This window comes from Pelmatolapia mariae, linkage group LG22, assembly GCF_036321145.2.
Source record: "Pelmatolapia mariae isolate MD_Pm_ZW linkage group LG22, Pm_UMD_F_2, whole genome shotgun sequence".
In the NCBI taxonomy this organism is placed as follows: domain Eukaryota; kingdom Metazoa; phylum Chordata; class Actinopteri; order Cichliformes; family Cichlidae; genus Pelmatolapia; species Pelmatolapia mariae.
Window position 1 is genome coordinate 13,248,840 of NC_086245.2, and position 17,796 is coordinate 13,266,635.

At 41.4% G+C, this 17,796-nt stretch overlaps 1 protein-coding gene across 4 annotated transcripts in view; it reads right to left on the reverse strand.

Moving 5' to 3' along the window:
- Positions 1–17,796, reverse strand: part of rbms3 (RNA binding motif, single stranded interacting protein) — a 297,035-nt gene that overhangs the window by 140,021 nt on the left and 139,218 nt on the right. For all 4 annotated transcript variants that reach the window (XM_065470606.1, XM_065470605.1, XM_065470603.1 and 1 more), the window contains one exon: positions 8,514–8,572. In XM_065470606.1, coding sequence (XP_065326678.1) covers positions 8,514–8,572 — 59 coding nt within the window. The remainder of the gene's footprint in view (positions 1–8,513; positions 8,573–17,796) is intronic.

The window sequence follows — 17,796 nt, forward strand, 5'->3', positions numbered from 1 at the left end:
TAATTACTTGTCAAGAGGTTGTTAAAATGAGACCTGTAGCAAAAAAACTGAGTGGTTATACAGAACCCACACACAGATATCTGAAAGAACACACGCTCACATTTGCAAAGCACTAATGCCAACACTAAGAATGAACACCTACGAGTGCACAAGGACACACACACACACACACACACACACACACACACACACACACACACACACACACACACACACACACACACACACACACACAAAGAAACCGGTAACTGCCAGAAAGGAAATGCATGTGTGTAGCACAGCCACACATGTTAACATATCTAAAACTCTACCATAGAAGTATGCCCACACTTGGAGATGCACATTCGCACACTTAAGAGTTAGAACGGCAAACAGCCTTGAATAGTTACTCATTACGGCACACGCTGATGTGAAAACACAAGGAGCATAATCGCAATTTTACACAAAGAACAGGTGCAGTCCTTCCTTCACAGGTTCACTTCACATAGTGAGCATCTTAAAATACCTGCTCTCCCTCCTTCCTGACTATACCTGGATATTACTAACCTTAATATTCATACGGGGTACCATCTTCTGCGGCACCATATTATCCCCATTTGAGCAGCAGTCTGTAATAAGCAATGTAATCACGTCAGGTACTAGGGCTTGAAAGCACCACCAGCAAGGCAGGCTAATATTTGAACAAAGCCGGATCAATGAAAAGCAAGTGCCCTAGGAACATGGGGAAAATCTCCAGGTAGAGACAAACATTAAAATCTGGACAAAGACAGATTGTCCCATTCCTCCGAACAACTATGCAGCCCATTTCTTTTGTCCTGCATCTGTTAGTCATTCATGAGGAACGGCCTGGCCGCCCCCAGCTAACTTTCCTCTGCATTGCAGTTATGATTTATGCCTTCCTTAACTAATCAAGGGCATGATCATTAGTCAGGGGATGTGCAAGGGGCCAGGGCTTTGGCAGGTCAGTGCAAGGCCGAATCTCACATAGTGGTTCCCCTGCCATCCATGGGTTAGGTCCAGGATAAGAGATGACTGGAAGTACGCCTCCTCAACTTTAACAGGGTCCGCTGAGGCATTTGTCAACAAACACGACAAGGAAAGGAATTCAGGCATGTGTGTGATGTAAAAATGGATTGAGACAATGATGAGAAAAGAAAACCTGGAATGGAGATTCCCAAGAGCCTGCCACTCCAATTAATTCTAGATGTTTCTCTTTGTTTAGATCCAGAGGAGAGACAGTCAACAACAACAAATTAGAAATGAACAAATTTTGCAATAGATCTGTGTCTAAAAAAAGCATCTTGGGAAACCTTGGCTCCTGGTTATCACCTCACCATGACCTCGACTGTACACTTACAAGAATTAAAAATGCAATCGCATAAACAGGAGACGACCACACTGCATACAAAAACAACACAGGAAATGGAAGGGATACAAAAGGTCAGAGCTCAAGGAATGCGATGGCTTTGGCCCGACTGTATTTATGACAATCTTGGCCAATCAGACAGCCTCTTGGTAAACTGCCAACTTGGAATGTAGTGGAATGCAGAGTGATTGGGAAATGGTGGGGCGGGGGGTTAAAAAGAGAAAAAGATTTATGTGTATGTGCGATAGGGGGTGTTAACAAAGCCTGCAGATGTTATCCAGTGACGTTCTGCATGCTGAATCTGTCCAGATCGATGTGATTATCTCTCAGCTATTGCTAATTAGAGTCATTAATACGCAATGCAAGCAGGGAACAGCACACGCTTTCTCTCGCTTTCTCCTTCGGCTGATATCGCGTCTTTCTGGAATGGCTTTGAGCGAGCAGAGGCATTTGGAAAAGGTCTGCTGTTGGCCACACTTCAGTCAAGATTCTCATCTGCACATAATTCACTTTCAAAGGGCAGAAGGGGCGGCAAAGAGAATCCTTAATTGCGCCGGCACAGTGCAGAACATAGACAAATGTTTATATCTTGGCCCTCTAATGAGAAACCAATAACGGATTCAGAAAGCACTCTGGTCTCTCCCCCACCCCCACCGCCAGCACCAATACACATGCACAAGACAATGAAAAACAGGCCTTTTTTGATCAGCGTCACCTCATTCATCAATAGCCCTTATGCTGAGAGTCATGCAATACTCTACTTAGGCACTGATGCAGCAATAAATCTGTTTTTATAGAATGCAACGTTGCCTGTATTTCTCCATTAGGTTGTCGTTGTGGTAAGGGCACTAGATGCTTCAGAACGTAATGGTCAAGTTCCTGACAGGCTTTTAAATTGCACCAAACCGAGGCTGCACATGCTGAGCAGCCAGACGAAATTGATCAAGTTGAGCATTCAAAAAGCAGGGAAAACATTCTGCTTCCAATACACACTAATTAGGGTTTCAGTCAAACATACTGTACTTACTTCTTTAAGCTTTAAATCAAATGCTTGGAGACTTCAAACATGATTTAAATTTGCACGAACAAAATAAGAGGTTAGCATGTTTTACAACATCTCACCCACATAATAGAGTAAAGGCGACAGTAATTCTTTCAAGATGTCAGTTCATGTAATGCCCTTGTGAGTTTTTAGCATCCTCATGTAAAATGGATGGCAAGTTACGGGGCAAAGAAATGAACAACAACAAACTGCCGAACACACAGCCACAAGAGACTATCTCATCTCATCTATCTCCCACAATTCAGTGCGGTGGGCCGTCGCAGCAGCGCGCCAGTCGGGCCGGTGAATCTCAGCACAGTCTTATCTCCCAGAAGCGGAGGAGGAAACGGAGGTCCTTTAAAGGGCTGAGGTCATTTCCTCTGCCTCCGGGCTCTGGCAGGAAAAATAAAATGTCTCCATTCGGTCAGCCCTGCTTTATTTCAAATGCCGCCGCTGCCTTTTAAGAGGCCCTTGTGGGCATGGATGGCAAATGAGCGGTTTTGGGTTCTCGCAATCTATTCCTTTCTCTCTCTCCCTCTGCCATTCTCAATCCCCCACTCCATCTGTGATGTAAAGCCCAAATCTCTGCTGTATTTCTACAGTTTATGTGAAAGTGCAGAGACAGATATATAGATGGAGTATGAGAGGGGGGAGAGAAAAACAGAGATGAAGAGAGAAGGAGAAGCAGAGTGAGAGTGCGGAGGTGCATGAGAGCAAGATAGAGAGAAAGAGAGAGAGAGAGAGATGAAAAGCTGAATGCCTCCTCTTACCTGCAGCTCTTGACAACCCTAAAGCCCTTTCACAACTTCCTGTTCCTCTCTGAACTGGGCTACATCCAAAGCATGTGCGTGCATTTATCGGAACGCACGGCTTACATGCAACTGTTGTGCACCCTTGTAAGAGTACAGGTGTGTGTATGTGTGTGTGTCACCGAGCAAGGGAGGCAGTGAGGGAGTGAGTCAGCGCTGGGAAGATAGAGAGGCTCATTGAAAGGCCTGCGTGGTGAGGTGGTGGAGGAGAGCAGCCAGAACAGGCAGACACGCAGGCACACATGCTGTGAAGTTAGGAAAAGGACTGATAGATCTATTGCGCAGCCACTGCTGCTGCAAGAGTCGAACACACCTCAGGCAAATGGATGGGGAGTGAGTGCGGGGGTACCATTAGTCTTTCGGTGTGTGTGAGTGTGCCCTTTGTGTTTGAGTGCGTGGGAGAGGTATATTACATGGTCTTGGAGTGTAGTTTTTATGATGTGGTACTTCAAACAAGGCTTTGCAGTACTTTACAGTGCACACTCATCTACTGAGGGCAAATGTATATACAGATGTACGGTTGTGGAGAAACAAGGCATATGTGCACATTAGTTAGGTACCCGTGTTGCTTCGTTTTTCTATGCACGGTAACTACACACTTCCCAAACACCTGACCTGTAAGCACACAAAGCATCATCTCTGTTTTTCTGCATTACCACAACAGACAGCCTCCACTCCCACACTCAGCACTCCATCTCACATATCAACTACCTAGCTTTTGTCTTAAGCTCAAAATCACTCTTTTTTTTATAGGGTGGAACAGTCATTTCTTAAAGAATTATCAAACAAAGCTAGTATGTACATTTAGGTATTATGAATAGATTCAGGGAAAGCTCATCATGCAAGCAAATCATGACAACTTGCTTGATTGTCCAATAAGCACTTAGATTTAAAGAAAAAAGTAAAGAACATCATGTTCCTTAATTCTGTGGGTGCTGTATTCCAAGTATGTGCTGCTTGATAAGAGAAAAACTGAGTGCCCAAAACCACTTTTCCTGATGGGTATTAAAGGGAAGCACTGCGTCTGTGTTGTTAAGAGATTACTAGTATTCTTATTGAGGCTACTTGCTTATGACCTGCTTATTTGAGCTTGTCATTATGGAGGTTTGTGAATAAATCCGTGGGTCATTAGGAGCTCACCCACCAAACTTTTCCCAGTCATCAGTGTGCACCGATCAGGCATAACATTATGGCCACTGACAAGTGAAGTGAATAACCCTGATTATTTCTTCATAATAACCACCTGTTAGTGGGTGGGATATATTAGGGAGCAAGTGGACATTTTGTCCTCAAAGTTGATGTGTTAGAAGCAGGAAGAACGGGAAAGCAGAAAGATTTAAGCGCACTTCACAAGGGACAAATCGTGATGGCTAGATGACGTCAGAGTGCGTCGCTTGCCTAGGAAACACCTGGCACCAGGGTGCACTATGGGAAGAAGGCAAGTCAGCAGGGGCAGTGTAATGCTTGGGCAATGTTCTACTGGGAGACCTTGGGTTCTGCCATCCATCTGGATATTACTTTGACATATGCCACCTCCCTAAGCATTGTTCTAGAGCAGTGTTTCCCAACCACTGTTCCATGAGAAATGATCAGGTGTGCCGTGGAAGACTATCTGGTTCCACCTGGTTAGCGACGGGCGTGAGTAACGGGCAGAACAATTACATTCTCTTCCACTAGAGGGCAGTACAACTACCTGCTCTGATTAAATGGGTTGCCAACTGCCAGTAAAACAGAAGAAGACCAAGAAGAAATTACATTATTGTCATGCTGTGAGTGAGACAATGCAGCGCGTAATAGCAATAAATAAATATTTGAAAGAAAAAGTAGTCAATCTGACTTGTGTCCTGGAGAAATTCCGACCCAGATGAAGGCTCTAGCATGAGTAGTGGTCAGAAGGAAGCAAAAAAGCTATACTGGGGACAAACCGAACCAATTCCGCTATGCCTGGTACGCGGGGAAAAATTATCAATATGTTTTATGTGACATTTTTTGTTTGGTGGTGTGCCGTGTGATTTTTCTAACGTGAAATATGTGCCGTGGCTCCAAAAGGTTGGGAAACACTGCTCCAGAGCATGTACACCCTTTCATGGGAATGGTATTCTCTAATGGCTGTGGCCTCTTTCAGCAGGATCATGGAGCCCGCCATAACGCAAAAACGATTCAGGAATGGTTTGAGGAGCACAATAACAAGCTTAAGGCACTAACTTAGCCTCCAAGCTTCCCAGATGTCAATCCATTCAAACATCTGTCGATGTGCTGGACACACAATAATAATAATAATAATGGATTGCATTTATATAGCGCTTTTCGAGACCCTCAAAGCGCTTTACAATTCCACTATTCATTCACTCTCACATTCACACACTGGTGGAGGCAAGCTACAGTTGTAGCTACAGCTGCCCTGGGGCAGACTGACAGAAGCGAGGCTGCCATATCGCGCCATCGGCCCCTCTGGCCATCACCAATAGGAGGTAGGTGAAGTGTCTTGCCCAAGGACACAGCGACCAAGACAGACAGAGCTGGGGATCGAACCGGCAACTTTCTGGTTACAAGATGAGCTTCCCAACCCCCTGAACCACGGTCGCCCCCCCACACAAGTCACTATCATCTACGTCACCATCATCATCTTTACTGGTTCATACTTTCATTTTTAGAAATTACATATTTGTGCCTACAGTTGGCAGCTTGACATACAGCACTGAGCTCTCAAAAGGTTGAGTCGTTTTAAAGTTTTTTGCCATATGAGCAGGTAACTCTGCCATTTGAACCATTTTTTTTTATCAGTGTAAACAATCCAGTGGTAACTAATCTAAAGTCTTTGTTAATTAACTGATAAATTAGTCATTAGTCTCTGCAATGCTTTGTACAGTATATACAAAAGCATAATTATTTTAGACTGTTATGAAGAACATTTTTCTCTTTGACAAAATATAAACACCCAAACGTTAGTCAGCAAGTACAAGGTCTGTTACTACCTTGGTTTTCCAATGGCTGATTCTCTCTTAATAGCACTCTCTCAGAGATGACTGACCTCTTCTCTAGCCCATTTTTCACATGGTTTTGGCAGTGCACTCACTGAGCTGAGCTAAAGACAAATAACACAAAAGAGGGAAGAGGAGATGGAGAAGGAGAACAGACAGGAGGGAGAGAGACGGCTGCGTGATGGTAGCACAGTGAAGGTAAGCCACCATCCTGACATTTAAACAAGTGTCAGATACAGGGGGTCAGATGAATGGAAACAAGCCGTGACCAGATCGGGGCTGTGTGCCGATTTCGATTTGTTACGAGGAGCGGACGCCAGCCCATCGGGCTTCAGTGCACCTGCCTGGATCGTTTGCGCTTTGATAGCTGCTCACCTTTCGGGAGATGCTTGTCCCTACCATCGCCAAGTATTTGATCAAAAAAAATCAAAGAGAACTGCTGCACTCCAAAGAAAAAAAAATAGTTATGCATTTTGCCATTCTATCCCATCCCATTTTGTTAAACGCTTGTCCAATCAGGGTTATGGAGAGGTTAGAGCTGTCACAGGTGAGGTGCACCGTCAACAGGTTGCCAGCAGCGCATCCTATGGGTTTAGATTTTCCATTGCACATAAAAGAAATAAGTAAATGACAGTATCAATAAATAAATATGTAATAAGATAAATTATATTTTAAAAAATACATTTGTAATTATAAATATCTATGTATTTAAAAAGTACCACTTTTAATACTATAACAGACGTATCTTTTATCCTCTCTACAACGTTATAAGGTCTTGGTGTTCAAGTGCACTAAGATCATGCACGTTGTAATTTGACATAGATATATATATAAAACTGAATACAACAGATACTGGGAGAGATGCCCAGGCAGAAATGGGAAGCAAAAAACAGCAAAAATCCTGTTTTTGTGCAGCTTTGCCTCACCTCAATTTGCCTTTCAAACACTAAAGAACTGTAATTTTCTCTTCAAGGTTACTAAGCCCTTCGTCCTCACACTCTTCTTCCCCTTCGTCACATCTTTTCTGTATCCATCTACCTCTCTGTGACTGGGTGTAGACCAGGACCATCCTTTCCACTCATAAAATAAGTCTGCTTATATTTGCTTTTTGGCATCTCAGCAGTCCTGCATTCCAGGAAGGTGAGTTATGGGAAATGCTGTCTCCCACAAAACACAGTGCTAAGCTGGGATGATTTTTTTTTCTTTTTTTTAGTGTTGTACATAACTCAGGTCAGCCGGACATGGACAACACTAAACATCTAATTTCTTTTATTCGCAACCCAGGAAGATTCAAATATGTTTGTCTCACCTCTTTTTATACCTCTCACTGTCCCCTCTAATCCACTCTGTTCTGTGTCCTGTGACCTGTAGATATATCCTTGCTACTAACAGGCATCCAAGTGTTGTCTTTAATGGCCAGGCGAACTCACAAAAAGGACCTGCCAAGATAATCAGCCTTTTTTTCCCTATCCTCTAAAAGGCAAAGGTTCTTTTCCTCAACATTTTGACCCAGAGCATGCCCAGCAGGATATACTCATGTGTGTAGCAGGGTTAAGAAGGCAGCTTCACCTTGAAAGGCCACACTTCAGAGCCCGGGAAACCACAAAAAGCAATTAAAAGTATTGATGGAACTTCAATAGCTCTTAAACAGTGCTGCCAGACACCTCGGGGCAAGTAGCACACTAATCTTTTTTTTTTCCTTTCCCCTCCCTCATCCCTCTATATTCTCTTCTCTTTCACAATTTCTTCACTTAAGACTTCACTGGTCCTCATCATTAAAAAATTGATTCCTCAAAAAAGTATTTTCAGCCATGCAAGGCAGCTGACCAAGGTTCTAAGAAGATGAGTTTGACAAAGATAATAACTGAAGTTTATCTAATCTTTGCTTGCTTGTTAGCCCTCTAATTGGCTGCGTATGTTCAAGCATGTAATTGTGTGTAGTATGTGTGCCCCAGAAACAATTTCAAATGAGCCAGTAATGTCATTATTTCATGTGCATTACTGCGCGGACACTAATGGAAACACCCTTTCCAAATGATTGTCATCCGTACGACAAAGCAGGAAATCGAGGAAGAGATAGGGAAAGGCTAAGAGTGTGGCTCCCTTCCTAATCATCCTCTGAAGCAGGCCAGCGCCTCCAAGAGCAAGATGTTTACCTAGATCCTTTTTCTCACCAGATCACTGATTTACCGTGTTCACCTTTCTCGGCCGATGTCTGAAATTTACAAAAAGGTTTGGACTGTGGCTCCTGTGACAGGACACCCACAGAGTGATAGTCAATGCACTTAAACAAGGCACAAAAACTAGACACTTACCTTTGCACTGGTTAGTGTTCTTATCCAGAATGGCCTTGGTTGACACTATTTTCCCATACCTGTAAAGACAGAGAAATCAAATTTAGCATTTTACACTCGTAATAACCCACAGGACCTTTGCCTGGTGGGACAGTTCATTTGGATTACCAACCTGTGGTTAATATATTTGCCTTGTTTTCTATACTTTGCCATTTAGTTACAACGAGCAATTTGCAAAGTCACAGAAATGTCAAAAGCCACTGGGAAGAGAAATCACTTGAGGTTAATAAAATTATGTGTATGGCTGACTTGGAATGAATGGGCAGCCCTTTGGCATTTCAGAGAGTCACTGAACATTATAAAAGGTCTAAAAGCATGCAAGTGCAATAAACGGTCCTAAAGGTTGCTCTTTTGGTGTAAAGTAAAATCCATGTGTTGCTAATGAATTTATTTGAAATCTAAAAACTATAAAGCGAACACATTTAAATCAAAGGTGACTCAAAGGAATAATGATACGTCTTAATGAGCTTTAGAGGAGCTGGTAGGGATATGATGTAACCTTCAGACAAAGACAGTACAGTGCAGTAGCCCCTCCTGCTTCTGTTCTTTATGTTAAGCTAACTGTCTGCTGACTCTGGCTTCAGAGTGAATGAACATACACCACTGGGCCCCTCAGAGCAGCTGTACTGAATACGTTACAATTAAAAAGAATTGTAGGGAAATACTCCACTGCAGGAAAACAAGGGGAAAAAACACTAAATGCCAAATTGAAAGCGGTGTTAAATGATTTAAAAGTCATGTTTTGAGTTGGTTAATAAGAAATAAACACAATTGCCACAAGTAATAAAAATTAATTTAATTGCTACAGTCAAACAGGTATCCTTTCATAATGAAGAGAGTGAAGACAGAAAAGGTCTCTGATAATGTAATGTTTCATTTAACTTTAAATTAACTAAAAAAAAGTACATTTAATATTAAAATAATGTCTAGATTCTTGGGTCTAGCTAATTCAGGGGCACCTTGAGCTTCTAAACAAGTGCAAACAACACAATCGGCAGGAATTGTCATAATAATTCGGGTCTTTTGGTGTATCTATCGTCTCAGATCTCCCTTTCAGAAAGAAAGAACCCAAGAAAATACCCAAATTTTACCGCTATGTTTGTAAATGAGTGAATAAATTCTAGACTCCCCGTATTCTGGCAGATTCTGTAACTGGAATTTGTGATATAACTTATTCATAAAAAATATAAAACGTGTATGATGCTGGAGCCTATTTGGACCTGTGAAAATCCAATACAAAAGTTGAAATTGCCAAAGGAGTAGGACTGCATAAAGACACCCGCGGTATGCTTATAAGCTTACATGTCACTGATGCAGCTCCACGCAAAAGCAAAAATATATTGTATTTCTTTATTCCACGGGTCTATATGCAAAGTGGCTTGCAAGGAATTTTTTGAAATAGAAGGACTGACCTTCCTGACTGACAGACAGCGAGATCTTCTATCTGCTTGTCTCAGCTAAAACTGCAATATGCTGCACTGTGAGCTGCTCTCTAAGTACACTGTGTGCACTAATATACATGCGGAGATATACTACATGCATGCATGCGTGCATGTGTGCTGATATGTAAGTGAGAACAATTCCCTGTATGTCAAAAGCACATCACAAAGACTACAACAAAGGACAAAAAACAGCCACCCTCATCGCTGCATCTGCGCACACACACTTGCATCTGTGCACACACACTTACATACACTCACACATATTCTGTAGGAAAGAAGCAGTGGTGCATCCCGGCCCATATTTCACCAGCAGGGGATAATTGTGCCATTTCTCAACGAGTGGCGGAGACTCTATTTATTGCATGCTGCGGTGGGATGGGTGGTGGATATGAACTGATGAGCTCCGAGAGGAAAACTACCAGCTCGCACACACTAATACAGATACCACACGAGTACACCCAAACACACATACACGCATACAAACACACAGAGCGACAGCACTCACCAATCAGTGGATTGTCTCTCTTCAGCAGATAAACAGGCCATTTTAGCCATAGGGATTCATAATCTACTGCAACAGAGTGGGACTAAGGTGCAGCGTTTGATCATACTGAGACACTCTCAAGCATAAGCACACAAGATGAACATGGAACAAGGAGTTTTCACTTGATTAGTGAATGTGGAGAGCTGGGGCAAGTGCCTTCAGCATTCGCTGAGCTACAAAGCTGATATCATGCTGTAAGTAATTTTGTAGCACATTAAAGATACAAATTTAGATTTGATAATTAAGTATTGATAAAGGAAGTAGGTGGGAATTACCTTTGTGTTCAACTAATACATTTCAAGTCATTTGAATCGTTTAACGACGGCAAACATCTTCAAAATTAAAAACACCTAACGTTTAACTAAACTAGAACATTAAATAAACATTCAAGACATAGCATGTCAATAACCACATAATCAAATCACAGATTAAAGTTGGGCGATGTGTCAAAATTTCCCAGCTACCCTCAGTCAGTTTAGCACCTGCTGAAGGAGGGGGTAACACGTGCTGAAATAATAAGGATGTGAAACTACATGGAGAGCTTTAGTCTAGTTCTCAAATATGAATTATTGGTTTTCTTTACAGCTTTAGTTAATATTAAATCGTAACTAGTCACTAAAGACATCTTAACTGTAATTTAGTCACTGCCCTTTGCGAAAGGAATATTTCAGCGGAATAAGAATGTGTCTAACACCAGCTGCCAGGTCCTATTGCTGTTTCTACTATTTTACAGGTGATTTTTTTTTTTACTGAATTAAGAACTAAAGGAGCAAAACTTAAACCCCTAAAATAAAAAACTGGCGATGGACTCAGCTAGTCACTGAGAGCCTATTACTCGCCCAGCCTTACCAGCGATTATATTCATTCTTACGTCATAGTACTGATTTTGTGCTGATTTACCGCCAAACACTACAGTATATGAAAGCGATTGTTATTTGTTTATGTGCACTTAGGTGTCTGCCCTCCTTCAGTACTTGCGTGAAAATTTTTGTATGCTTTCAGTCTGGGAAGCAGTTAAAAAGCTCTGTGCTTTTGGCACAAATTGGGGGAAAGTTCTCATTAAAACTTTGTTTGGACTCTGGGGAAGCAGGAGACAGTAGCTTTCCAATGCCAACTCATCACTGCTTGCCTCATTAAATGTTAAAGATGGCTCATCAATGGATCCTATCCGCGGTCCAAATACACGCCACAAAGATACTGCAGGGAGATGAAAAGGCAAGAAGGAAGGAGCAAGCTTCAGGCCCATAATGGAAACATATTGGAAATGGATGAAGAATGTGATCAGTATGGTCATATATGTGTCGTGTGTGTGTGTGTGTGGCTGGGGCTGTGGATGACCCTGCTGGAGGCTCCTTCGCCTCTCTGCCAGGCAAGCCTGGGGAGGCTTTGATGTGACAGAGGCAGTCCCTGTGAGGCGCAGGTTTAACACTGTGATGCTGCGGCCGGGATGCAGAGCCTGTCTCCACTAATCCTATTTCAATCACTCTTGCAGCCTCTTATCTCTGACTCTGCTGGCCTTCGGCCCTCCCCCCCTCCTTACGAATCTTCTCCTCTTACTTGTTCTCTTTCTGTCTTAATGTCTCTCTACCATCTACCATTTCTCTTTCCTGTACTGTATCCTTATTTCTCTCCTTTTGTCTCTCTTCGTCCTCCTTCTTCCTAATAGAAATACAATGGCAATCATTCTGATGCAACATCGGATCAACCCCAAGAAAAAGAGACACCAGAAATAAAACTGCCTATAAAACAAAGGCTTTATGAGCTATTTTAGGCTGATGAAAATGTACAAATTGTGGTTGATGTAAAACATGTCATTCGTTTGACAGCTGTCTAGGCACTGGAAATGTGATAAAATTGAAGCTGAGCTACATTTTTTTTTAGAGGGCAGCTGCATGTGCATGAGACATCCCAGAACGGCATTTCTTTCTTTCTTCTCGCTCTTGCTGGATGAAAGGATCCAGGCGTATTCCATTTCCGTCATCAGAGCTGAGAAAGTGAAGTGTCTCTTTGCTGTACGTGGGCAGGCAGAGAGCTGCCCAGAACCACAACACGTCAGTGTGGTACGTACAAAAGCACAGGAAAGGAACGGGTGGATGGACCACCCAAGTGTTGTGCTTAGACCTTGCCCTCTGCCTCTTGACACACTTTACAAAGTGACTGTGTGTTTGCACGATTACACAACACAGCACTGCCTTGAATAGCAGGTAGGTGAAACCTGAACTTGGATCTGGGACAACCTCCTCACATCTGCACTCCCAGAAGGTCTTTATACCAATGCTTGGTGAGTTGTGAGTATGCGTTTCTTTTCCTGGGCAAATGAAGGCTACTATAACGGCATATGATAGCCCATCTGTGCATGCATATGAAGACTTGAACATATGCACTACTTGTGTATACTGGGCGGCACTGTTTGATCAAGAACAAAGGAAAAGTAGCAAAAAAAAATAAATGGAAAAGCAAGGAGTAAAATCAGCTGAAAATTGTATAAAAGCAGCAACACTCTTTTTTAGGCTTGTTCAGCACCTTTGGAGCACCTGTGTAGGGACTTGGGGCAGGTGCAAAGGCACACTGTGGAGAATAGTAACTGTATTTTATCATCTCTGCAGGCCTTTATACAATTAATTAGAATATAGATACTCTAACTGAAAAAAATATGAGCAGTGAGGGTTCTTCCCATGTAAAACCAGATGCAGGAGACACCCACTATCCAGATTTACTGTTTCCTCTGAGCAGTAAATATTACCCCGAGGGTTTCCTTAACCTTAAAAAGCACACTGTCTTATTAAATATGTGTAATGATTATGCCATATTAGTACCCTTGTGAGTTGCACAGAGCAGCATTTGAGTACATTAACTCCACTAATTTCCAGCAACAGGCAACAATCAGCTGACTGAACAGCCATATTTTTAAGGAGGAGTCCCGCCATAGTAAATTTTAGCAGCTGTGAATTTGGCCTGACGAACATCTGCTTGAAGTTGAACAGCAAAGTATAACACAACAAAAGTAGAAGGATGGATGCTACAAAAAAAGCAGTTTTCTCCATCTTATTTTGTTCTTTTTCTAGTAATCAGTAAGAATATATGGACATACCGTATCGTGAAATTACACCTATTTGAGAAAAACAACATTACATATAGTTTTATACAGCACATTTTATTTTGTTAAGTCTTTGATGGTAATTCAAAAGACAGGTGTCACTGCGGCAGATGCACAGAGAGGGCAGAATGGGAGAAAAAAGATGGGAAAGAAGTGCGCCTTCTTTATAGTCTTACATCAAAGATAAAAAAGAAAAACAGGATGTAAGAAAGAACCAAACATAAAGAGGATGACAGATGAAAACGGGAAATCTTGGGCAAATATCACATGCGAGCACTTAAGCTTTCGAGAACACGAGTCATTAAAAGACGAGAGAGAATAGTACGTACACTCACCAGCCACTTTGTTAGGTACACTTGCTCAGCTGCTCAATAATGCAAATATCTTATAAGCCAATCACATGGCAGCAACTCTATGCTTTTAGGCTCAACAAAATTGATCTCTTGGTCCCTGATCTGCTGGGACAGTCAGGTGGTAGGGTCAGAAGCTGGTGTAAAGAACATGAAAGCATGGATCCATCCTACCCGGTCACTGACAATCACTACAACTCTCATGCTGTATACAAGCACTATGTAGCATCTGCCCTTGACCGTCCCCTTGTAGCAGCTTAAGTGTCCCACAGCTCACACATCTCCAGCTCAGAGGTTAGGCCTCCTGTTTATGCTGCAAAATGTGGCAAAGAGTTTGAATGTCAGTTGTAAACTAAGGGATGCTGTAAGCTTAGAAAAGAGAAGCTTCCAGAAGAAAGAACATTAAGAGAGCATGTAGACGGCTAATCGTTCATTTAAACATTCAAGGATGATAAAAATAAAGACATGTACAAGTAAAAAGAAAACATTCAGACACTCAGAATTGGACATTAGAGACAGGACACACAAAATAATAAAGATCCAATGAGAAGGGAAAAGGTAACCCCCCCTCATGACTCATAATGCTGTTAAGCCCTACCACTAGTGAAATGACATCAGTGACTTCTCATGATCCCTGAACTAAATGGAAACGCATGAAAACCATGATCAATGCAAAGTGAGTGCAATGTTGAGCTTCAACACTCCTCTTCTTCTTTTTTTTGCCTTAAGCAGTTACAATGTGCATTTTACCCTCTCCATCTATACAGTATAACATTGATTCAATACGCTTATTAAATGAAAACAATGTCAAAAAATCATTCAGAAAAACAAAAACTACAAAATTTAAACATCAAAACACTGCGCTGGCAAGGATGAGAAGCGATAAATCAAAAAAGCTTCAACAAATTGGATAATTCCTCTTCTGGCTTCAGCAGTCAATCTTTTTCTTGGCAGAATTACTTTATTTTTTTTATTTTTTTTTAGGTGCCGGGATTCCCCAGAGTTTTGTTGGCGGGTTTGCAGTAAACTGGCGAATGTTTCCTACCGAACCCTTAACAGCTCTAAATGCAGGAAGGATTTTGGAATGGGAAAGGTAATTTGGCTGTTTGTAGTCTTTTTTCTTTTCTTTTCTTTGCTTTGCTTTTTTCTCCTGCTTCTACAAATGTCACATTCTTTGGGCAATAACAAACTGGCAGTAGTACACAACATCTAACAATCAGGCATCATAAGGTAATAGAGCTGCATAATTTGTTAGACGAAAAACAACATAATGATAAAGTCCATTCATTTTCAACAGAACGGAGCTAAAGTGTTTGGCCAGCGTATGTCATCATACCCATCTGCTGAAGTTGGCTGTGGTCACACACGCTGTGGTCACTGGCTGTCATCAACCATTGTGATTTAACTTTTTTGCCTATTTCTGTTACTGATGTGATTTTATTTTTAATGAACTGGCAAGTCTAAAATGGATGACAAGTTGATTAGAAACATTCAAACTTACTCACCTCCCTCAATAATAAGAATGGATTATAGCTGCAAGCAGAATTGAAGCTGCCGGGCGCCAGTGAGGTAATTTATAAAGGAAAAGGAGGTAATTTAAAAGTTTTAGCATGTGTTCAGAATTCATTGTTACAGAGTTAAATTTAAAACAATTCATTTTCACATTAAGGGATGTTCAATAAAGGAATGTTTTAAAATTCAGATCAGCTTGTAGAGGTTCCACTGGGAAAATTGTTCCCACAATTTACTCTGTGTCATTTTGGATGAGACTGGATCAGCGTGCTGAATTGAATCCAGCAGCATTCCATTTATGTCTTGCTGTGCAACTTTCTCATGAATAATCATTCCCCTACCTTTTTTCTAATATTAAATTGACATAAAATTCAAGATTTTGCAAAAAATTATATATTTCAGGATAAATGGAATTCATTTACCAGCCTTTGATACTTATTAATTCTACCTGCTGTTCTTTGCAAAAGTAATTCACATAGATTTGATTTATAACGGCAGGAAGAGGAATAAAATAATAAGTTCTTTGAATTTTAAAAAATATTGTATAAGCGATTTTCAAGTTGCATGTAAAGTGTGAAAGTTTTTGCTCAGGGGACACACTTTTAGTAAAAAGAAAAAAAGATATTTAGGACTGTAGTTGAGTATGCCAGTGCAAAACTTTGGTATAATGCCAGTGGTTAAGAGTGCCAAACAAAAAATAACTTGATGTATTCTGAAGGGTTGTTCCACGGTTATAAAACACTAGATTGTGATGAACTGGTAGCACATCAAGTGTAATCTTGGATTCATAAATGTAGGCTAAGCTAGAGGCAAGGCAGTCAACCACCTCTGGACATCAAACACTTTAGTTAAGACAAGTTACTTCTGCCAAGGAGGTTATATTTTTGGCAGCGCTTGGGTGTGCGCATGCATATCATCTTTCTGTCTGCAAAGATCTTATACAAAGAAGTTTTGAATAAATTCTGATGAAACTTTGTAGGGGTGTTGAATGGGGTCACATTAACAATCCATTAAAATCCATTTAAACTACAGCCACATAATTAAAACATTATTATTTAGAACAAAGAAAACACAATACTATTCCCTAATAAGAAAATACTGCTGAGAGAGTGAGTTGCCTTGGCAGTGGTTTGACTATCGAGATGCTTTTTCATTTTTCATTCTTGTACACTCTTTTTTGTTTAAATTCAAGAAACAAAAGGTCAATTAGCAAACTTTTGAGGGGGGTTTAGCTGTGGACAGAGCTACTCTACTGGATTACCCTTGTTTATAACTTTTATGCGAACGTAACTGAAGTATTGAAAAATATGTATTCTCCAACTGGTTGGCGAGTGCTTGCCGCCCCACTTCTAACTACTGGTCAGCATGTGGTTGGCAAGTGTTTGCAGAAGAGTAAATTTAACCTCCATAATTAAAATATACATTTAAGTATCACATTAAACTTATAATTTAACTCTTTGGTAAGTGCCCTGTTCAGTTGAATGCACTCTTTAAAGCCTGAGAGTTAAAAATACTGGAGCAGAAAGAATGTGCACCAAAGAGACCAGATGCACAAATCCAGATCTGAGCCTGGGAAAATCAAAAAACAAGCAGGTAGTTTGTGTTGACTGACAGTGTGCATCAAGAACAGACAAGGGCAACAGTAAGCAGCAACAGGAGGCATTAACCTGAGTGTTGCTAGTTACCATTTCTCCCTCTCTCCAGCTCTCTCACACACACACACGTATGCTGGCCTTCTTCAGAGCCAGCCTTGCAGAATTGCCTGTGTTTGTTTGGAAGTGTCCAACCTGTCAAACCCACATGCCGTGCACTGCTGTCTGACACGCACAAATGAACACATCTCATCTGTGCTGGTGCGGCTTCTGCTTTCTAGATATTGCTTCAAAAGGAAAGTCAGCAGAGGGAAAAGGAGAAAAGAAAGAGGTAGCACGAAGCAGAGTCCAGAGATCTCAGGTTTTGTCCCTTACGTCAATCAGTCTTTTTGTACAACTGACCCTGTTGCTGCTTCTGCTGGAGCTTAAAAACTCTCTCGCCCTGTACAGCTGGATTCAGATAAAAGGCAATGCAGCGTGTGGAGACGGGCAATGACTACACTGTTGCTGTGGTTGCTGGTATACTTAAACTGAAGTGAAGTGCAGCTAGAGAAAACCAGACATTTTTTGAGAAGGCATTTTGTGTTAACCTAAATGCATCTGAATCTAAAGTCTTACTAAAACGCTATTTAAGAAATTAACTCTGCTGAAAGTGTCAGCTGTTGTGTAAAACTGGAAGAGGAGATCTTTTCAGCTTCTAAATAGGC